The sequence below is a fragment of the Lepidochelys olivacea genome, assembly GCF_965140295.1.
Source record: "Lepidochelys olivacea isolate rLepOli2 genome assembly, chromosome: 2".
Lineage (NCBI taxonomy): Eukaryota > Metazoa > Chordata > Testudines > Cheloniidae > Lepidochelys > Lepidochelys olivacea.
In genome coordinates, this window is record NC_140412.1 from 47,009,840 (window position 1) to 47,033,987 (window position 24,148).

The 24,148-nt window shown below is 38.4% G+C and overlaps 1 protein-coding gene across 1 annotated transcript; it reads left to right on the forward strand.

Moving 5' to 3' along the window:
* Nucleotides 1–916: 916 nt before the first annotated feature.
* CALB1 (calbindin 1) lies at nucleotides 917–22,951 on the forward strand. The gene is made up of 11 exons (XM_084619611.1): nucleotides 917–1,086; nucleotides 1,618–1,694; nucleotides 6,442–6,516; nucleotides 14,013–14,096; nucleotides 14,192–14,248; nucleotides 16,750–16,827; nucleotides 20,975–21,030; nucleotides 21,123–21,162; nucleotides 21,243–21,296; nucleotides 21,467–21,538; nucleotides 21,891–22,951. The coding sequence occupies exons 1-11, from the start codon at nucleotides 1,005–1,007 to the stop codon at nucleotides 22,002–22,004; spliced, it is 789 nt and encodes a 262-aa protein (XP_084475737.1). The 5' UTR covers nucleotides 917–1,004; the 3' UTR covers nucleotides 22,005–22,951.
* Nucleotides 22,952–24,148: the final 1,197 nt, after the last annotated feature.

Genomic DNA, 24,148 nt, shown 5'->3' on the forward strand with positions numbered 1-24,148 from the left:
GCAGCAGCTCCAGGAGAAATTCTTGCTCCTCAGCTCATAATAGCTGCTGGGGTCCTTTCCCTCACTGGTGTCTGGATTTTAAGTGGGAAGGGGCTCAGCTGGGAGATCTCCTCCAACCCTGACGGAAGAGGAGCAGCAGCTGAGGCATTCTCATGTTGTGTCTATCCCAAGCCCACCCCATGGCATCTGAGCACATCCGTGGTTCCAAAGAGTTTTGTCTGAGTGTAAAGACAACCCCTGGTTTGTAGCTCTCTACCTGTGTTACCATTACCTGGGGACCTGCCTCCCTTGAAACTTTCCCAAAGGGCATTGTTGACTGTTTGTCTTTACAGAGCCTTTCATTCCCGTGTACACCACACCTCAAGCTGGGGGGGGGGGGAGCATGTTCATACATAACCCACAGCTGCCCCAGTTCCAGCAGCAGCATACAGGGAATGAGCCTCACGGGCAAAACTTATCACCGAAAACCGCTCCCCAGCCATATGTGTGTGGTAGCTTCAACTCTCTGCCGCTGGCAGAGCTCGGGTCGCCAGGGACCATCAGAGACGCGGGGGGGGGGGGGGGGGGGGAGAGAGACCAGGACTGTCTCAGGGCCCCGAGGGCTCCCTTTGCTCGGGGACCTGCAGCTTTCCAGCTGGCCCGGCTGCTTGGGGTGGGTTTTCGCCGACGTTGGCCCCAGGAGCCGGGAGAAGGGACCCCGCCGGGGCACGCGCCCACCTGGCAGCGAGCAAGCGCTGGTGGGGCAGCCTCGCCCCGCGAGAGGCGGAGGAGGGAGGCGGGGAGAGGGGAGGAGGGAGGCGGGCAGGAGGGGGGGGGGGTGTGTGTGAGGGGGGGCGGCCAGCGGGGGGCGTGGCCCAGCCGAGCCCGACGCGATAAATAGAGAGCGCGGTGCCGGCAGCCCGGTCAGCACCGCGGACAGCAGCGCCCTGCCCCAGCCCCAGCCGCCGCCGCTCGCCAGCCCGCTCGCTCGCTCGCCAGCCCGCTCGCCCTCCGCCGCACGCGCCATGGCCGCGGAGACTCACCTGCAAGGAGTCGAGATCTCAGCCGCGCAGTTTTTCGAGATCTGGAATCACTACGACTCTGATGGTGACTATATTTCATTGCAACCCCCCCCCCCCCCCGCAAGCCCCGAGCCGGCGGGGGCCTCGGGCACCCCCGTGTCCCACACACCCCTCCCGGCAGGCTCCGCTGCAAACTTTCCCCCAGCCCAAGCCATAACTTTCCCCAGCGAGCCCGGAGCATCAGCCCCTTGCGAAGCAGGCGGCCCGGCTGGGGCTGGGGCTATGCACTCGCGCCCAACCTTCTTTGCCTAGGGCTCGCGCGCCTTTAGCAGGGCACCTTTCAGGCTCCCGTAAGTGGATTCAAGCGTCAATGCCTCCAGCCGCAGCTAGGATGCCGCTGTTTTCTCTTCAGTAACTTTGCATGTAGATGCCTCTGGAGGCGGGAGGGGTGGCAGGAGGCTGAGCCTAAGTTAGCAGATCAACTGGCCAAAAAAAAAAAAAAAAAAAAAAAAGCCACCGATTTTTAAACACAAGGTTTGTGAATGTCCTTTCCAGCAGCTGGAAGGGAGCAAATCAAAGGGTTCTGGAACACTAACCCTAACTCTTTGTGTTGTAGGCAATGGGTACCTGGATGGGAAAGAGCTGCTGAACTTCATCCAGGAGCTTCAGCAGGCACGAAAGAAGGCAGGATTGGTAGGTTAATGTTTCCTCCTGCTTTATTTCATCTTAATGAAGAATTTTCTTGAGCAGATTTCAGCGACTGGGTCTTCTCTATCCTTAGGGCCATCAAATGTTCAGTCACTTAGCTGGTCAGGCAAAGGCAACGTTTAGAAATTGACACAAATCAAGTAGGATGCTCAGTCACTTTGGGAAGTGTGGGGAAAAGGGGTACCTGACCAGATACAAGATAATATTTAGATTCCACCTTGGTACTAATGCAGATGATTCTTCTGGCAATGTTAAAAAGTAAGAGTCCAGAAAAATATGGAACTGGCATATTATATAATATAGATTTAAAGCAAGACTTCTGTCTTTGCCTCACTCAATTATCTACCAATATTTTTAAAGACCTAATTTTTCATGAGCTGGACTCATTTTTAACTCCTTCTTTAATGGGAAGTGTGTCAGTTTATCTGCATTTCTGCCCCTTGGTGGTCAATAAACAGATCTGCAGATCATTCTTAACTATTTATTTGCACTTCATTGGATTTATGAAAGAGGAAAATCAATACTAAATCTTGATAATCAAAACTGTACAAGAGAACAGAGAAATTATCTAGAGAATATTAAAATGTGGACAAATCGAAATGCATATTGGAGTTTAATTTGTAACAATTATAAATTCAGCACTTTCTTAAGCAAGAGAGAAAAGTTTTAAAGTAAAATACTATTAATTTTTTAACATTCTGAAAAAATAAAACCAAATGTATCTAGATAAAGATATTAGTTTAAGTACATAGTGACACTTCCTTACTGAACAAATAACTCCTAAAAGAATCAGAAAATAAAATAGACCACTTGGCAGCACACTGAAATATATAGCACAGTATAATGAAGCCTACTTAAATCCACTCTAAAAGATAGTTCTAAAAGCATATAAGATAAAAGTGCACTAAGTAGCTGACCTGTGGGAGGGGAGAGAGGGGGGGAAGAGGTTATAAATTCATATAGGGCTACATCAAAATTAAGAAATAAATGTTAGCTTTTGGATAATGAATTATTGTCTTTGTTTGGGTCTTCCTGTTAAAGGCTGGAGAACAAATGTGTACCAGTATTTTTATTTGTTTTGTGGAAAGTAACATCTTCCTATTAGCTTCATGAGTTAATATGCAGCTGGAAATCTGTCATCTGTAATATTACATATAAAATTACATACACACTCTAGATTCCTAAACTTTTTTTATTGCTGTCACTGTAGAATTAATGTCCAAAAGCACAGGTAAATTTGATTACTGAAAATTGTGAGATTGCAATTTCTAGAGGAAAAGGATATGTATAATCTTAGTTTCTTTCCACAAGGAGAGTGAGGCAAGTAAATTACATTTAAAAGGGGGTGGGAAGAGAAGGTAAGAAAAGCTTATTTTAATTCTTTAATTGGAACTAAATATTTTTAACATATTGAGATGGCAGTAACCATAATAATAAATATGTTCTAAATAGAGTCTCGAACATCATCTTTTAACTGGGTTTACTGATGAATTGTACTTTTAAAAATAGTCCTAACGTAATGCTCAATGGATGAAAGATTCAGAGGTTTTACAACAGGAAAATGTCATTTTAAACTCATCTTCACATTTCTCCAGAGGCAATTAGTGTCATAATAAGTCATCTTCTACCTAAAAAATTAGTGTTCACAAAGTAATGTATAAGGTGCTTGTAGGATTATTGTTGTCTCCCACCCACTTTACCATTTATGCCTTTTTAATAGACTCTGCCTGCACACACTGTTATATTTTGAAAGTGCTTAGGTGTTTAATTAACTTTTCCTTTGTCATTGCTCTGGTACAAGCTTATTTCTGGAATATTCTGCTGAAAAGACCAATCTACAGTAACAACACTGAACTTCAGTACTCTCATTGGATCATCTAGAGATTCTTGACATCTTGATCCCTAAAGTCTTTTCTGGATTATGGATATGTGCCATCAGGGGTTTCAAATCTAAGCTGATTCTTGGATTTGGAGTGTCATTTGCCAAACAGTCATCTCACTAGTTCACCTATCTTGCCTCACTGGATAACTAATTCAGTGGCTTTGAATTTTTTGCTCTTTTGCCAGAAGGGACACAATGAGAAGATAATGGATGTTATATGTGATTTCTGTGGCTGAGCTGCCCTTTCCCTTCCTCCCCCATAAGCTTCTCTCATCATTTGCATCTGCATTTCAGATAGTTTCTCTTGCTCTGTATTTTTGGAATATTCAATTATGTATTCTTCATAGCTGGATTATACTTCAGTCATGCTACATGCCTTATAAAATCTCACTGATTTCAGTCTTTGAACAAGATGGCTTAGCATTTCTCAGTGCTCTTCCCAGCTTCTGAACTGTCCTAATTGTTTTGTCATTACCTAACAGCCATATGATTTTTTTAATTAATCCAATGACTATTGTGAAGTCCATCCTTTTGCTTTCTATTACTTCCAAAGAGCAGTAACATGCAATTTGATGCATGTTATTTCTGTCTCATGTCATACTGTCAGAAGGAGGTTACATTTGCAACGTTGTGTTTGAACTATTTTTGGTGACATTTCATATTTTCCAACACCACTCCACCACATTACAGTATGTGAAATACAAAGTTGATCTTTCACAAAGGCTAAAATAAATAATTCTTTGACAAAAAATAAAATCACAATTTTTAATCCCAAAAATATACGCTTAACCTCTTTTGGCCTACATTATACTTGGTATGTTCTCTCTCTTGTTTCACTTTTGCCAATTGCCAAGAGAGAAAATGTGTGGGGAAGTGGTTACCAAAGGGGTTCCCAGCTCTCCTACTGTCTCGTTGGGTGACTTTGGGGAAGTTTTTCAACATCTGTTCCTTGATTTATCCTTATGTAAAATGAGAACAATATTTACCTACTTGACAGAGATAGTGACTTCATGTTCATAAGTGCAATGATACTGGTGTTACTATTGCACCATTCATCCCATGATTTCAAATCACTTTACAAAAACTAATGTGTATATAACGCCTCTGAGTCAGGTAAATTATCTCCATTTTAAAAAGGGGAAATGGAGATACAGAGAGGTCAAGTTACTTGTCTATGGTAACAGAGCAGCAAGTCCGTGGTGGAACCAAGATTAGAACTGGTTGAATACTGGATAAAATTATTTGTCGCATAATATATCCAACAAATATGTTATTCAAAGGATATTATTCAATCAGTTATATAACTGATAAAATTCAAACATGTATTAAGTGAATATTTTTTTAAATGAATGACATTCTATTTTTTCAGATTGTAAGCGGTGACGGTGCCTCTTCATATGATTGTACAGTACTTTACATACTGTGGGTGCTATTAGAAACAAAAAATATCAAAATATTTAATCAGGGCTAATTAGAATCCAGATATCTAGACTTTCAGGCCTGGACCTCAATCACTAGGCAAATACTTCTTCACTTTGAGATCCTTGTGTGAAAGGTGACATTGAAGGGCAAAGTATTAATAATCATGTCTTAATAACAACTATTGCAAATTACTAACCACAACAGATGACTCTGAAACAAAGAGGACATTGGGCCATGATTTGCTTTGTCATAAACACTTACATGTAATGCGTTTTAGCAATTTCTAGTAATACAAATTTTGGGCACAATCTAGTGGATTTGACTCAGACAAAATTCCTAACAATTGCAGTGAGAGTTTCTCCTAAGAAAGGACTGTAAGACTAGACTCTTCATAACATTTTGATAACTTTGATAACTTTGATAACTTTCATTTTGATAACTATGAGATATTGTTTATACTACAGATCTAAACCCTGATCCTGCATGAGGATCTATTAGCATAGATCCTTGGACTCATGAAGAGCCCAAAAGAAATCAAATGGGCTCCTCAAAGGTGAAGGAGTCTATACTAGTGAATCTGAGTCAGACCGATCCTTGGTGCGACTCCACCGCCATATCTTAAAGAGAAGCTGTCATTTTGAGACAAGTGCATGGTGGGAGCAAACATATATATCAAAAGCACTTTGACATTGGCCTTGTGGATTTACCTTGTTATTCAGGATTGCTTTATATGTTTCAATAAGGGATTACTCTCTCACAGCCCAGCCTCTCCTTACATTTGTTCTGGCAATGAAGTTATAGTCCTGCTTTTATGACATCATAAACAGTGAACAATACAAATGGCTGATGTACAAATTCCACTTGTATGACTTCATTGTGAGATCTGTTTGGAGTCTGGTCAAAAGGGGATAAAATCCTCATTCAAATGAAAGTAACATATTAAAATATGTGAAAGGTAAATATTTTGGTGTTCCAATGTGTTCTGTAAAATTTTCCCCCCTGTGAAAGATTTAAGCTTGTCTCAGACTTATTCATTTAAAAATGAAAACTCTGGAAAAAACTGAATAGTAATCAACAGTGAAATTTCATTGCCATTTGATTAAACAAAGGAACAGTAAGACCCACCTTCCAGCAGATTTGTCTTTACATGTGAATGTTCTCATTTTGAAAGGTAAAATAGAAGATCTGAATATCTAATGGTCAGATTCCGCCACTCATTCCTATCAAGTAATATCTTACTGCTCAAGCAGTCACGGTCATTGCAACAGTATAATTCAAAGTAAAGCATTACTCAGCATAAGACTGGCAGAATCTAGGCTCTAACTAGGTTTTTATATATTACCTGGTAGTTACTCATTGGTGTTGAAATACTTAGCAGGTATTTCTACATGTCTTACAAATAACAATTCCATTATTGTGAATTTCTAGGAATTAACACCTGAAATGAAAGCTTTTGTGGACCAGTATGGGAAAAGTACTGATGGAAAAATAGGAATAGTAGAGGTAAGCTAGTTTCTTTATTTCAGGCTCAGTCATGTTTATATGCACAGAATGCTCTTAGTATAGTAATACAAAGATAACTTGAACATAATCTATAAATATATATATATATATATATATATATATTGTCTTGTATTTGCTATAACACAGACTTCTTTCCCCATCTCAGGATCTTTAGTATTTTTTTTTCACTGAGGCATTAGTGGAAAACAAAATATTTCTTTCTCCTCAGACATTTCATTTGACTCCACTGAACATTACAGGCTTACATCAATAGAAATAAAGGAGACCATCATTATAGTTTTCCTGTAATGCAACTGAAGTCTGCATCATTTCAGGAAATTCAAGTTATTAAAAACACTGATGTGCTGGAATATTGTGAACTGTTTTATGCTGAGTTATTCTGGAATTTGATTTTGCATTGGCCCTCAAGTCCTGTAGTGGGTGTAAAGTACAATTCAGTGTAAATTGGCTAAGAATCTGATTTCCTTCCCTCTCCTCCTTTGTAATCATTGTACATAGTGGTTTATTATTTCTAATTAATGCATACGGTAAGGACAGAGGGGAAGGCTAAAATCTTGTTGACATTTTCAGCAATGTTTTTTGACAATCCAGTTAGTGAGCGATTTTGATTACTTATGAATTCCTTTATTGAACACAGTCACAGAAACTGTAAGCAGAAAACTTTTGTTTGCAAAAGTTAGAAACGCCTGCCACCTGAATTGCCCTGGGTTATATGGTTCTCATGCTTTTCCATTGTGTAGACAACTCTATGAGAACGAGGGACACTCATGGAACCACTTCCCTTTCCAATCCCCACTACTTGTTTCTCAGTGTTTAATTCTACAGATCAAAAGGAAGGTATCCATGGGTTGGTGTACAGTTTGTGAACCACGGTTTTAGGACCAGATTCATGACTCATTGAAGTCAATGGGAGTTTTGCCATTGAATTCAAAGAGATCAGGATTTAACCCTTAGAAAAGACAATCACGTTCCCAGTTTGATTATCAGAAAAATATGTCTGAACAATTTATAAAGAGCTCCTTGGAAACATGCTATTACTGCAACATTTCTATTGTTACTGACTTAGCTACAGCTATTTAGAATTGATATACTGAGCGGAATATACAACCACCAATGAGATTTACAATATAAAATATCCTATTATCAGTACATATAAATTATTACCTAGGAATATATGCTCTTCTTTAGGTGTAATTCCCATATGTAACTTCCACATACTTGCTAAAATATTCATGTCACTTAGTCTAAACGTACATGAATAAGCGAACTGTGACTGAATTTGTTAATTTCTTACTATATTTAAGGTTAAACTGACTAAATTTTGACCAAACTTTTGATTCATCATCAGATTGAAAATTCTGCAAGTAGGAAAAGTTAGTATAGGCATATCTTTCTTTTTCTGATAAATAGATTATTAGTATATGAAATTAAACAGGCCAGTTTAAATACTTGTTTTTTAATAGAAGCATGCCTTTTTTATTTCGAGTACACATGACAGCAGACTGTCACATGAAGCACGTACAGGCATTTCCTGAAGTAGTCTACTGGTTAGACAAGGCAACTGGGCGTTGTATCTCCTGAGTACTATTTTTGGGTCTGTGACTAACTTATTATGTGACATTGGCCAAGTCCCGTAGGGCCTGATCTTGTAAGGTGCTGAACACCTACAGCTAGACTGCTGAGCACCATCAACACTGACTGAGGTCAATGGGTGCTGAGTACATTTAGCAATTAGCTGGAGGGCCTCAGCACCCTGGAAGGTTGGGATCTTAACCTGAGTACTACTTAACCTACATCATTGTATCAGTGTGAAGCTGAATTGTTTATAAAGTGCTGTGAGATCTCAGATGAAAGGTGCTGTATGTGGAAAGTGTTATAATAATCTTACAGATGATCAGTTAGACTTTGTTTTCCTGACCCTTTAAATTTTCTAATTTAAAATGCCTAATGTTTCCAAAATGAATTCAGCTCATTTACATGCCATATTATGAAGTCTCCCCACTCCAAAGTTCATGTAGAGTCGATGAACCATGCTTTTTTTAGTATAAATAAATGCAGCACTCAGTCACTCAATCACCATAACACATGGCACCTGAAGATTTTTAAAAATATCCCGATTAATAATTATTCCTCAGGGAAGATCTATTAAAGAGGAGTCCTGAATGACTTAAAGTAATGCATTTTCAGCTCTGCTGACCAGATTAAGTGAAGCCTTAAAGTGCAGATACTGACTTTGGCAGTACATTGCTGCAGTGAGTTCTCCAGCTTTTAAACAGTTTCCCCCGGCTAAATGTAGAATCTGACACATCTCTTCCTCTCTTTTATAAGATACTCCCTCCCATTCCCCATCCCAATATTTGGTCTGGTCAGTGCTTTCACTGACATGTAGATCTTAAAGTCCAAGCTTTTTACATCTCAGGACTGCAGTTATTCCATATCCAAGTGATTTAAATGCTTATTCCTGTGAAGCAAAATAGCTACTTACCATACTGAAAATGCTTTTCTCCCACTTCCAGATTAAAATTTTAAGACAAATATATTGAAGCATGTAAATCAGGTGTTTTAAGGAAAGGGTTAAATATCGGAAAGTGAGATCCATTCAGAGAGTGATTTCTAGAAAACTGTTCATGCTGGTCTGTTTTAAATATTGTAGCTCCTTTTCCAATTCGGTAACAATCTTCCTTCTTTCTTTAACAAGTTCATAATGAGAGGTAGAGGGTCAAGCTAGTCTCAGCAGAAGCATCTCTCCAACCATGTTCTATTACTCCGAAAACAGAGAGAGCTGCCATATTCACCATAAAAATAGCAGGAGCTCACACTACAGTCACAAACTGGTTTTGTGTCCTTTGAGTCTGCCATTGTGAGTGAAGGCTTGTGAAATTTCATACTCCTGTTTAAACATCCTCATGAGCTACTGCTACTTTTATATTCTAGACATTGACACCAGGCTTCCAGGTTTACTCTCTTTATGAGTCAGTCAAATCTGCTCCATTTACAAGTAAAAAGATGGTATGCCTAACTACTAACCCTGCCAACTCAACGAGTAATAATTCTGCAGCTGGAACTTCATTAATGCTGTTGATGCAAGAATCAAAAGAATCGAGCTCCCTCTCCCCCACAGTATTGGTCCTACAATGCTAAAAGGAGCAAAATAAATCAAATAGGGAAAATTTACTTTGTCAAAAATCTAGGCAAATATGATTTAATACTGAGTTATCAAATGAGACAGTTCACTTATCTATAAAACACTAATACAGAGAAAATGGTATCATATATATTTCTCTCAGGCCTATGTGGAAGTTATACATCTGCATAAAGGAGAGTAAAACTTAAAGTAATATTTTATTGGCAGTGGTAATATATTTGTATCTTAAATGTAGCTTAGTACTGGTAGTTGGTTGTTCTTTGGAAAGTTAGTGAATTCTGAAAGGATGATTCTATCAGTTAACTGTACCTACCAGTAAGTCACAATGGGAATGTTGCAATGGCAGCATGTTTCTCCTTTAAACTGTACGCATTAAATATCTTCTGATTGTGAAACTAGAAACTTGTCTATGTGATTGAAGGTTAGATCCCAGTCCCATTGAAATCAGTAGAAGGAATTCCTTTTGCTCTAAATGAGCTTAAGATATAAACCTAGAAATAAGTTCTCAAACTGTGGTCCATGGACACCTTCCTGTTGTTCTGCAGAATGAAACAAGTAATGTTACAGTCACTGAACACTACAAAAGGAACCAGCCTGTGCCCCATTTACATAGTCATTTTTTACCATACCTACACTAATGGAAGACATTCTTCCTTGTGGAAATGAATATTGCTTATGCCAGTTAAGTCCCGACACTAAGGGACAACTTGCAGCAATTAGCTACTGGCTCAAGTAAGGTGTGGTGTGGAAACTGATCATCCCAAGGGGAGCTTGGGGAGACGTGCCTTAGGGAAGCCCAAATCCCTCTCTGAACAAGCCAGGGAACAGGCTACACTATCCTTTTGGGCTCCTTGGGCTCTCTCATCAACCATGCTTGGCCTGTCACGATCTGGCCCTCAAATAGATACAGCCTTAAATATACATTGAGGGCAAATTTGCATGAACAGACAAACTAACAAAGAAAAATATATTTTAAAAATGCTACAGTTGTGAGAGAAACAAAACAAGGAATACAGTATTAGGAGATGTTAGCTGCACTACAGCCAGCCACCAACCTAATTCATCCACTATTATATAAATAGTACCTCTGACACTGAACAGGGTAGCACTCTTATCACTTGGTAGGGATAAGCGTGCACAACCTAACTGGTATTTTGTTCCACCAGTCATAACCTACAGTATGGGAAAAATCTCTAATTCATGACAAAGTGCCTACACACTCTCGGACATATGTAGACATCTGTACCATAGCTGCTGAATAAATAAGGATGACTTTATCTCTAGCAAATATGGTAGCTTCAGATAGCTGATAGGTTTACCTATACTGAGTATAAATAGCAATACTGAAAATCTGGAATTTGTTACATACTTATGAAGATTTGCAAAAAACTAATGTCTAAATACAGATATCGGAGCCTAATTTAGGCACCTAGGTGGCCTGATTTTTCAGAATTGCCAACCACCCACCAGCTTCCATTGACATATGCAAGATGCAATACTTCAGTGGGAGCTGCTGGGTGTGCAGTGCTTCTGAGGCCATTTACTTGAATGCTTGATTGTGGATTTAGGAGCCTAACTTCAGGCCACCATTTCTATAACTCCCATCTCTACAATTAGACAATGACTTAACATCCAGTAGTACTGCAAGGGCTGTGCTGTGCTAAACTAACTTTTCTTGACAATAACTGGAAGCCCTTGTAGAGGCTGAATATTTTATGGTCTTATACCTAAAGATATGAAATTACTATGCTGGTTATACCCTTAAAAATACCTGTAGAATAACCACATGTCTGTATCAACGTGCACCACTGCCCACTGTCAAAGTGCAATAATCCCATAGCGCACTGACATCAACAAAGTGAATGAAAGTGGTGTTTTACGTCTGATGTCACAATCGCTCCATTGGGAGAGGTGAAGGAGGAGACCGTCGGGGAGGGGAAGGAAATGCCAGGTCTTTGAACTTTTCCCATGTGCTAATACTAAAGAAACAGGTCACACATCCATATCTATTACACACACACGTATGTATGCACACTCAGTTTTTACCTATCAAGGAATCGAATTTTGAACATTTGAGTCAGAAACAGAGTAGCACCCATGTTAGTCTGTATCCGCAAAAAGAAAAGGAGTACTTGTGGCACCTTAGACTAACAAATTTGTTAGTCTCTAAGGTGCCACAAGTACTCATTTTCTTTTTGAGTCAGAAACCTCATTTTACATTGATTAGATTTAGTATTCAGCAATTTAGCAAAATCTCTCAAGATGCACTTTGCTATGCTTGATAGTCTATACCAATTGCTCTATTCTTGCAAGTCAAATGAGTGATGTGCATTTTAAATTGTATCAACATTTAACAAATATAACTGAGTTTTTGCAGTGGTAATTTTTGAAATACAGATGTTCTATTTCCATCTCATTGAAACATGTTAAAAGACACCTATCGAGTCTGGGACAGGAGTTGCAGGCAGCTATGGTCCCACTGGAATCCAGCAACAAAGCCCCAGTTTTGCAATCCTAATTCATTGCAGTGAATTGGGATTGAAATAGGGATGGAGATAAGATCTGAAATGCACAAAAAAGAACAGAATTTTGAATCCAGTCTTGGACCAGGCTACAAGGAGGTGGCACCTGTTACTGCTGTTTTTACAAATGGATGCATTTAAGAAGAATTTTAACACCAAAAGGAAGGTGTCTGCCTTCCCCTTCTTCTGTACCTACATTTTAAAATTTCTTCTCTTTTCCATTTCTTCTCCCCTGTTCCCCTATTTTAATTAGAGCTGGTCAACATTTTTTTCAAACAGAAAGGTTTTTTGTTCAAAACCAGATTTTTTTATAATTTTGCCCCCCCCCCCCAAGATTAACAATTTTTTCCTTTGGAAAAAGTCTTTTTCAGATTTTAAATGATAGAAAACACTTTCCAAACCATCATCAAGTTTTCATTTTCCAAAACCTGGGTTTCCAGTAAATGAAAATTTTCAATAATTATTTTAATAAAACTAAACATTTTTGAAAAATGAAAATGGTCCTTTTCAACTACTTCAAAAGGAAAACCACTTCACTATTATTTGTGGAAACAGATTTTCATCAGGTTTTGAGTTTTAAGGGCATGTTCCTTGAAGTCAATGGAATGGGTTGAAGGGCTGAGTCCCCCTCACCTTGCTGTTCTGGTTCTTGAATTGGCTTTTCCTCAGCAAGGTCTCATATTTGGGGCTGACAAATGGCTGTGGTTCCAGGATGGATTTCCATCTTACATATATTCTTTCCTTGTTCTCACTTCTCTCCTCTTTTCCTCATTGGTTTCTCTGCTTGCCTTGCTGCACCTTTGCCTTCTCCCTTTCACTATCCTTCTCAGCCTTTTCCCTTACTCAGTATCCGCATCTCCATACAGTTCTCCTTCACCCTTGCTCTCTGTATCCACCATGGTTCTCTGCATCTTGCTCCCTTCACTCTCAACATTCTCCCCCCTTTGGTCTCTCTTTCACTCTCTTACGCACTTAAGCTTTTACCACACTTTGTAACCCTGCATTTGTGAATGTGAGGTGCCTCTCTCACCCTTTCTCTAGGCCTGCTGGTTCACTCCTTTCCCTCTGATCTTCATTTGTGTCTGCTCATGAGGAACATATCAAAAGCAGGGAGCCAAAGGCCAATGAGAGGCATGCTCCCCATTCTAATGTACAGGAGATACTCCAGCAAATGGCACGTGGCTCCTTGGGTCATCATGGAGAGTACTGATTACCAAGAGAAGAAAGGAGAGCTGATCAGGGTTGTACAGCACTCACCTCAAGAGCAAAATAGGGAAGGAATCTCTGATTTCTATTAATGAAGGGGACAGGTGGGCCTGTTTGTGAGTGGGTTAGAGAGCCACTGAGAAAGCAACATTACTCTACATGTTGGAACAATATGGAACAACCTTTAAGGACCTGATTCTGTGTGAATCTGCACAGTGAGCAGATGAAAAATTGGGGCTTGAGAAGCTGATCCAAAGACCACTGAAGTCAGTGGGAGTTTCCTAATGGCTTCAATGGCATCAGAGTAGGCTCCAGATTAAATGTAACCACCTATTCGACAGCTGGGAGTAAGAGCACACAATTCAAATCTTACCTGGAGAGTAAGACAATGTAATGACTATATTTGTAAAGCTCCCCGACACACAACTGAGGTTCTTGGTGTGTGCTGCGAGACACTTTATAATACAACTAAACAGCCAACTAACGGGAATTGAAAACAATTTTAGACTTGTCACTAGAGCCCCACTAAGGAGGTTATCTGTTCTCAAAGAAGCAGTTGGAGTTTTATAACAAACTTTAAACTTGCTTTAAATCTGTTACAGCTTGCTCAGATATTACCTACAGAAGAGAACTTCCTATTGTTCTTTAGGTGCCAGCAGCTAAAGTCAAGTGAAGAATTCATGCAGGTACTGTACCCCATTTTTCCTTTGATAAAGTCATCCAGGTCTAGATTTCAAATACACAGATACATAAATAAACCTCTTTCATTTACTAATTGCAGACCTGGCGAAAATATGACACTGACCATAGTGGCTTCATTGAGACTGAAGAACTTAAGGTAAATTGATGTTTATGTGTATTTCACAATCATTATATAGATGTGTGTGTATTACACGACAGTACTGATATATATGGCTGTTGAAATGTAAAACACAACTGGCAAGTGATAGAAACTGATGTTTCTATCACAGATAAATTGAAGTGTGATTTCTGTTCTGATAAATGACTCTAAAAATGGCACTTAGAGCAGATCCATGTTTGTCCCCCCGTGATTGCCAAATAACAAGTGCTCAGTTTAGAAGTAAAAAGATGTTTTTAAACTAACCACCCTACAAATGTAGCTAGGACGTGAGAGCTAAAGTGGGTTCTTTCTCCTAGCTGCATCACTGCCATTACTAAACACTCTGTGGTCCAGTTTAAGCCCTCAGTAGTACCTGTGCAACCCTGTTGTTGCCATACTAACCCCTGTTCAACACAACTGCAATCCCATGGTCCACACTCTGTTTGCATAGGTGTGACTGATGGGAACTTAGCACATTTGATGCGTAAGAAATAACAGCATCCAGTTTGTTCTATTAGCTGTGTCCGCTCTGCAGTTTACCGGAGTAAAAAGCAGCCCATTCTTATTCTTGTCACTAAAGCTAACAGATACGGTTTGACTCTGAATATACATGGGGAGCAAGTCTGAGTGGGAAAGTATCTTTGGTACATAACCATTTTTCTATGTAGAACTGCACTTCAAGTGGTGCAGATTGTCAGCTGGTGCAACCTGTCATAGCTCCCCAGGATCTCAGCTGAGGACCCGGCCCTGCGTACACATTGATTGAGACCAATTGTCTTGTTCAGATGCAGAATTCCAGACAAGAACTCCCCATACATTAACCAAAGCATTAAAAAGTCAAATTGTCTGAAATCCTTAGTAGTGCTTTATAAAAGCAAAACTTGCCTCATAAATCCATGTAGCCAAATTGTCTTTTTTTCCCCATCCTCTTTGACCTGCTGTGGTAGTGCAAAAGAGATGAAGCATGTCTGTCTGTCTGTATCTCCTCTGCTGAGGATTCCCACCTCACAGAAGAGACGTCGGTTGGCATGACCGGCTCCTATGCCCCTGGTATACAAGTGGCTACCCCCTCCCACCCACAGTCCCACATACAGGTGTGTCAAAAGGGAGGTGAGGTCAGGAAAGAGGCACAACTGGTACACATTGTACTTTAGCAATCCCCAGTTGTTGGACAGTCCCTTGAGGACTGTTTCCAGAGAGTATAGTTTAGACCAACCAATAAAGGCTGGGCTAATGAACAACCAGAAAATCTTAAATGGCTCCCTGATGGCTCCCCAACTCTGCTGTGCTGTGCAAATCTCATATGCATCAGAAAATCTGGATCATTTTCATCCTTTCAGAACTATATACTGTAGCTTGTTTTTTTAACATAGTGATCAATAAAATACTTCTCTTGGCAGGTATGAAAATATTAGTATGCATTTGCTGTAACTGGTTTTACTCCCTGCATAACTATTTTAAAGCACATATGATCTAAAATGTTTCCATGAAATCTGTTCACAACATTTCTGCTATCACTTTAGTAGATAGCACAGGTACAGAGAGGCCTGATGAGAAAATCTACAGTATGGTGGTGACAATAGGGCTATCATACTTGTCTTTCAAGTTCAGGGGCATTATGCATACGTGATTGGGAGGGGAGATGGCTCAAGAAGAAATTCCTATTGTAAAATGTGGTCCAAACTGTGAAAAAAGCAACTCCAACACATCAGATAAAGAGGTTATAAACCAGCTTGATGTGTTCTTCCCTGAAAATTGATAGGCATGCACAGTTCTCAAGACTTGCAGACTCCTTGCTTAATAAATTAAGATTTTTTTAATGTCACTTATCTAGGACAGTTGTTCAAACTAATCAGTGGGGAAAACAAAACTTCATTCTTTAGAGTAAAAGTAGCTATTGTTGAAGGTCAGGAAGAAATCTTGCCAGTTCCTCCCAAACTAGCAAAATGGGCAAAATGCATTTGCAATATATCTGTGTGAAGGAGCAAGAAGGTTTCACCTTCACCTGAAGCATCAGGTCACTGCTGTAGGCAGGAAAGTAGACTGGATTAATCATTAATCTTTTCTTTAAAACTATTCCTATATTTCAAGCAGTGACTAGGAATCCAAGTTTTCCTACGGGTCTCAAGGTTAATTAATGTAGTTTACTGTTAAAATTAATTAGCACACAGTATAGCTGGATGCCAATCTACTTTTCCAGACTTCTGTATAGTACAACAAAAGGCATATTACGCACAAAGCTCTGTGGGGATCTTTTTAAAAATAAAGTGTTGCAGTATACTTGGTCTAGTTAAAAGAATTTTTGTTGTCAGATTTACCTGATATGAAAATAAGTAGTAGTTTCCATGTTTATTTTACATTTCAGTAGTAAATATGTAAAAGTAGAATTTCCCAGACTGTCTCTAGACTGAAATTGGAGTACAATAAGGAAAGTAACTATTCTGTAATCCTTTTGGCTTTCGGGCAAATATTCACCTGTGCTTACTTTACTTTCACAGAGTTTTTTGAAAGATTTACTACAGAAAGCAAATAAGAAGATTGATGATTCCAAGCTAACAGAATACACAGAAATAATGGTAAGATTATTCAGACATTTCATCCATAAAAGCACAATACTGTGCACATCTATGGCCACTAACTTCTCATTTAAAGACTTGAATGAGAACCAGTTTGGATTCCTATTGTGCAAAATAAGACATCACACCTTAGAAATCATCGTCCGAGCTAAGGAGGCATATCAGGTAATTCTGTAGCTATGTCACCTTCGGCTGTGATCTGTAAATTTAGCCCTGTTGGGCCTAATATAAGTATGGGAAACCTTCAAGGAAATTTAACTGTTGTTGACAAACCAACACCACAGCATGGTGCTAAGGAGAACTTTTCCACCAAAGGTTCTTTCCTGTCAGGTAAGATTAAAAACTGAAGCTCTGAACACTTAAAGATCCCATGGCACTTGTCATAAGAATAAGCAGATTAACCTGTACCTGAGCCAAATTCCAATTTGACTGATTATATTCGACCTACCCATTACTTTTTAGTTTATTTCATTTCTTGTCCTGCACTGTTGTGCTGTTTGGTGCTACATTTCATCCTAGATTTGGCTGCATCTTGGTGATGAGTGAAGCAGTTCTTTGTGTAAGCTGCAAAGGCCAAGGGCAGTGGGATAGTTCTGGATGAAAGGCTCTACACCTCAGCTTTAAGTTATTGCATGATTTAGTGTTGGGCACAAGGAAAGAAAAGACTGCCCAAAATATAAATGCTGGCATGCATTCATTAAATAATTAAAAACAAAGATCACTCTAGTATTTTTAATTCCATGGTATAGAATCTGATGACCATCTAAAATGATCTATAGAGTCTATGATATAGGCACATTTGTTTGGCATATATTTATTACTTTTCTCTAAGTGTCCCTTGCATACCGCTGATGGAACAGTAGTGCACACAAGTAGCAGTGGGGTTTACTCCATCCTCTCCGAGGAAGGGCCCAGAATCTCTGGTAACCATTTACCATGCTTCTTTGACCTTTAGAACCCTAAGGACACATATGCCTGTTCTTAAACTTCTCAGGTAGGGAATGGAAGCAGAATATATTCTTCCCCCTGCTATGCCTCCTTCTGTTCCTCTTCCTGCCCTTTCCTCATAGCTTCTAAAGGAATCTTACCCTACATTTGTGACCTCTCTCCCAATAGATACCAAAATATGCCTCAATCCTCCTTTTCTATGAATAGGCAAGGAACATACCTGCTAGTCTTCAAGTACAGAATGCTAAATGGTTTTGGTTTTTTTGCCAGTTCTACACTTTTTTACTGCCTTCCTTGTGCCCTATGCTAGTGTGAGAAGGGGAACCTGATAGCAGGGCAAGCCTCCTAGGCAGGTGGGATAGAACAGGCTCTGCTTCAGTCCTAGCCAGGCCCATCCTTAAACATAGCCAGATTCTCCCTCCCCTCTAACTCCTGAACATAGGACTCTCTAGTGGCCTCCATGCAACTGTCAGTGAGATTTGTGTGTTCCAGAGACTGGGAAGAAGAAAATTCCCTGTTTTAAGAATGGCCAAAGTTGTGATTTTTTTTTCTCTTTTGCTTTGCCAGCAACTTTGTTTCACCCTGAAACATTTTAGGGATTTAACATTTCAGGCTAAAATGCCTCAAACTGACCCCAACTATGAGAGAGGTTAATTAAGACAAATATCTAGTGATTCAGTTTTCTTATGGTAAGCTAGAGGTCTAGAAATCTCATGATGGATTAGTTGTAGAAAGTGTTACACGCTGGAGAAATAAATCTCACATCCTTAACCTTCATGCACTGCAATTTTTTATGATTCTTTAGCCCAGATTGTGCCCTACATTTGGACCTCTGCAGGTTGAAAGTTATAAGGAATTAACACTATAAATAAGTGATAAAGGTGATGATATGCTATCTCCTCAAAAATTAGAAGGGAAAAACTAATGAACAGAAAACATAAAAGGAGTTAAGAACACTTACCAGTTAGAAAAAGGGAGAGGCATATAACAACCAGACATAAAATAGCCACATTAGGGCTGCAACTGCTTGCCTCTGCCAAATTTAAAGCACCCTTCCCCTTAAAGGTACGCTAGGAAGAAGTTCCTATAAAGGGTGGGGAGAATTAGAAGGAGCCAGGTGGTCACACTGGAATGTATGGGTTCACAAACAGTCACTTCTCTATACTATCTCTGTATCACTAATTTGTTTTTTTAGGCAAAACTGTGCTTTTTCCTGCAGCATGAATTTTGTATTTAAAGGGGTCCAAACAAACTGATACAGGTGTCTGATTCTACCCCCAAACACTGTACATCTAAAGTTACTGTAATTGAAACTAAAGGGGTAGGGGAGAGAAGGGAGAAACCCTCTGTTTTCAGTTACACCCCCACAACTCTTTGTACAGTAAGTTTTCCTTGATGCTTTTTCTCAATCTTTCACTAACATCTAAAAATAGGAACATGCAATTGTACAGTGACAGGGAGAGGAAGTCACAGGCAGCCTAATACCTCAAAGTCCTGCTAACTAAATTTTAAAAGGTCTTAATTTCAAGTTAGCCATGTCTCTTAAGAGATTAGAGGCAATGCAATTTGCTGACTTTTCACTGTATCTGTGATACATTAAATATTACATTTTAGACAGGAAACCAATTTCTAATACACAACAGGATCCTGGAAAATAGTTTAAAATAGTATATAATACTTTGTTAAATCACATTAACATATATATTTCTATTACATGACAACTCATTTCGATGGAAGTTACTTAGATATAGTTCTTGTATAAAATTAATTAACTACATGTCAATAGTGGAGACCTTTTGTTATTAACACTTAAGTGTTTATAGGGCTTTAAAGCTGGGAATAAGCTAAACATGAGACATTAAGTCAGTCCTGTTTTCATTCTGTAAATGAGATTAATTTATTAGCTACTTAATTCACTTGTAATACATCACAAGCTAAAAATTTTCTTGAAGTGCATGGCATGAGGCAGATTCTGATACCATTTACGTGTGTGTAGACTTGACAACCAACTGAATAAGGATTATAAATGTTGTCGTCTTTTACATGAAGATAGTACATCTAGATGGAATTTAGAACACCCCAACCTACGTTCGAAGATTTAATTCTAGCTACTGTTTATTAGATTTTAAACTGAATTATGTTGTTTTATAAGCAGCTTTATGTATACTAAGTATTAAATCATGACTCAAGACCAAATATACTATTCAGTAACTTCAAAAAAAAAGTTGCTCTTATTCTATAATTTTTGGTCTAAATCTTTATTCAATAGACAACAACCATATGGCACTGGATCTTGATCTGAGTTTAAAATAATGTTTAAATGGGTTCAGTAAAGGATGTTGGATATCATGGCTATAGCTTACGTGCCATTTGTGAGGGGCCAAATTCTGACCTCAGTTATAGAGGTGTCAGTTTGGAATATCCCTATTCAAATCAGTTGAGTTACAAACAAGACCCTTTGTGGGTCTTTAAACATTGACCCACAAACTTTGACATTGTAGACCACACATAAAACAATCAGAATTCAGCAGTACAAAATGTACCACAGTTGAATTCAGTTGTAGTGATTACTGTGTATATTGGTCATTAGGCAGAGAGATTAGAGGACTATGTATATTGCTACTGCTGCAGCTGTTTGAGTCCCTGCTTTATATCAACCAAGTGAGGTATTTGGTTGTAGTAACTGAAGTGGAGGCAATTTCTTTTCTTTGATGTTTTCAAAGATAGAAAGGTGAGAAACCCTTTCCTTAAAGCCCTTTGGCTGTGGACAATGGGTGTTGCATCTTGTGGGGGTGACAATAAGAACCTGAGTGACCTGTCATGATTTAAAAATACTTAAGTGGACCTTGCTCAGTTTCTGCAAGATGGAAATTTTGATACCATTTACATCTCTGATTTGGGAAGTTCACTGTTAAATGAAGCTGGATTTAGTGAACATTTCAACACAACTATCAGAGTTGTGCAAACAGTTCCTTACCAAGATTTTATAGTAGAATAACTAGTTATCAATTTGTGTTCAATAATTTGTAACCTTGCTTACAGTAAATATACCACACAACAAACGTGAGTTTATTGAATTAGGTTCCTATATTATATTTAATTAGTACCTTCCCATTGCTTTTAGATTTCCCAAAGAAATACTTTATTTCTTTGCTGCACTGACCAATACTTTAATAATAAATATCTACATTTATTTCAGCTGAAGATGTTTGATTCAAACAATGATGGAAAGCTGGAACTTACTGAAATGGCCAGGTATGTTTTTATACCTAGATCATCTAAGTAGTGCATGTCAGTTGCCATTATGGGAAAAAAAATTGTTTGAACTCTCATTTTTATCTTCAAAGTTTACTCCCAGTGCAGGAAAACTTTCTTCTTCAATTTAAGGTATGTAGCTTTACATTCTGAAGTTTGAACATATAACACTATATATTATTCTTTTAACTCTTGGCTTTTTTTTATTTTAGAGTGTCAAAATGTGTGGGAAAGAGTTCAATAAAGCTTTTGAGCTGTATGATCAAGTAAGTGATCTGAAAAATACTATAAAACTCGCCTTTTATGAACTGATTGAATACTCTTTGATATCACTTAAATTTTCTGAATTAGGGAAAAATAAGTTAGGTGTAATGCTACAGTAGCCAAAATGAAAAATAAATGCTCCAAAATAAACCTTGATATTAATATTTTTCAGGATGGCAGTGGATACATAGATGAAAATGAATTAGATGCATTACTGAAAGATCTGTGTGAAAAAAACAAAAAGGTAATTCTAGAGTTTTTCTTCATGATTAGTTTAAATTGGGATTTTAAATTCACCCAATTACAATAGAGCTGCTAAATCATAATTCCTGAAGTGCAGGACAATTACAAATCTTGGCAGAAGTAGAAATGTAAATCCTTCACTAAGTGAGCAACATCATTATAAACTGGCTTCAGAGACAGTGATCATCATCAATCTAGTGTGCATGGATGTGAATTGTATGCAAGCACTTGAACAAATGGTACTGTCGGGCGGGCAGGCACCAGCCAGATTCCCCCCACCCCAAATCTCTATCATTGGCAACTGTAGTTGGCTACTAAACTGGATTATAAAGCATTATCTGTTCTTTAAATAGGACTTAGACATTAACAACCTGGCAACATATAAGAAAAACATCATGGCCTTGTCTGATGGAGGAAAGCTTTACCGAACAGAACTTGCTCTTATTCTCTGTGCCGAGCAGGATTAGAGACATCCTGTCACTTCAATTTAACTAGTGATATACGGTTTCAACACAATAACTGTGCACTATAAGGGAGTAGCCTGTACTTTCTTTTATATCTGTAAATTTAAACCGCATATAGATAATTAGCCATGATGTGTGGCACATTCTTTTCAGTCTGTTTCTATACTGTTTGTAATGTACAGTTTTTGTAATTATAAGATTGATAAAGAGAATGTCTGTCTGTTTGGGCCAGTCTGTATATTCAAGAAGAAACAAAGATTTTTTTGCTTTCATAAACACGGCTGGAGAAAAATTTTACATTTTGCTGAGACTGTTTTGTTCATCATATCCTTTGACACTTGCAACACTTCTGTTCAATGATACATATTAAGTAAAAGCCCAAAGAGCTCTTTCAGTGTATGACTAAATACGGGTTTTTAAATGCAGAATGTAAAAATGCTGTTTTCAAGTAGGAATGATGATCAGGGCTATTTGAACTGAAAGTGATTTACCAAGCTGGTGAGAAATATTTTCAGTAGTCAGACTACCTACTTGCAAATCTATGCTCCTTGCAGTTTTGCAGTTAATGAGGAGAGCTTATGAAAGTATGGCATACAGACATAACATCTATAAACAGCAGATGTCTGGAACAGCTACCAGTGCTGCTGTTCACAAACATTTTCCATTTAGTTGTTTAATTTCACTAAATTTAAACAAGGTGATAAGCACCTAAGAAATACAAGAGACAGAACTTCTTGACAAACCTTTAATCTGTTTTGGAAACCTGGCTAAACTACAGATAGGATAATTAATACACACACTTGCATAATACAATAAGTGTAACTCATGAAAACTGCTGTGTCAGACTATGACAATCCATTTTCTAAACTATTTGCACATACCGCAGGTTAAAATTATTCTAGTAAACTGCTGTTTTTAAATCATTCTGTGTAACCTATAATTAAATTTAATATACTAAGACTATTCGTGTCTAGTTTGTCTACTTCCTGGATTTTCTGAGCAAGTAGAAAACAAGGAAATAATTTGTTTTAAGTGTGCTTCCTGCATCTTACACTAAATTTCTAATGGAGAAAATTATTGGAATTTAATTAAACTAAAAAACAATCCATTTCTCAAAGTACTAATTCAACACCAAGTCTAGTAGTTTATATATCAGACTCTAAACTAGATTACTCTGCAGGGGAATTTTTTTTAAGCAGAAAGCACACTATAATTGCTCCTGTCTTTTTTCTGATTGTGCTCTGTAGGTGTGGGTCTCCTTTTACTTACACCAGTTTTATGCCAGCATAACTCCACAGACTTCCGTGGAGTTACTCCCAATTTATAGTGGTGTGAGAAGAGAATTAGGTCTATGTCTTAATGTCAATCAACCTAAGCTGCCTCTACTTAAAGTGCGTTGTTTCAGAAGCAATCCCAGCTCAATAGATTATTTTATTAGCTAGACACAATGCCTAAAATGCATCCATAGTAACTTATCTAACAGGGGCAAATCGGTTTAATTAGATACAAGTGGTCTCAAGCAGCAAGTGTACTGGGTACTCTCTGATCTTGAGATAGATGTAAGTAGAAGATAGAAGGAGGAGGCAACAGAGTGATTCTTAGTGGAAAAAAAAATAACGCACTAAGTTGTTTAGAGTCAGATCAAGACAGGTCAATGACAACCTCACTCCAGGCACAGTGATCTGATTACTCAGCTTCTGGTTCACCTCTTTTCTCTATGCAATGTAAAGTATAATTGTGTATTTTAAGTGAAGGAACAGTGAATAAATTATCTGCCTCTAGGCTTAACACACACACACACACATATATATATATATATATGATTAAAGTGAATTGTGGATAGATTTTGTGCACATGAAGCAATGGATTTTGCCTTATTTTAACACTTAAAAGTAAAGGTGAAAACATCTTGCACTGTAATAGTATCTGTGATTTAAAGTGACTGTTTGGTACAATAATTAGACTGAAAGATGAGGTAGTTAAATTGTTTTGATAGAAAGATATCATCTAAACTTGAATCTGGCTTCCAGAACACAAGAAAAGTTGCCTATCAAAGATTTGTTCCAAAGTCTCACTTCTACCATTCCTATTAAAACCAGCTGCCTTGTGGTACTGTACAGAATATATAAAGAAGATTTGAGTCCTCT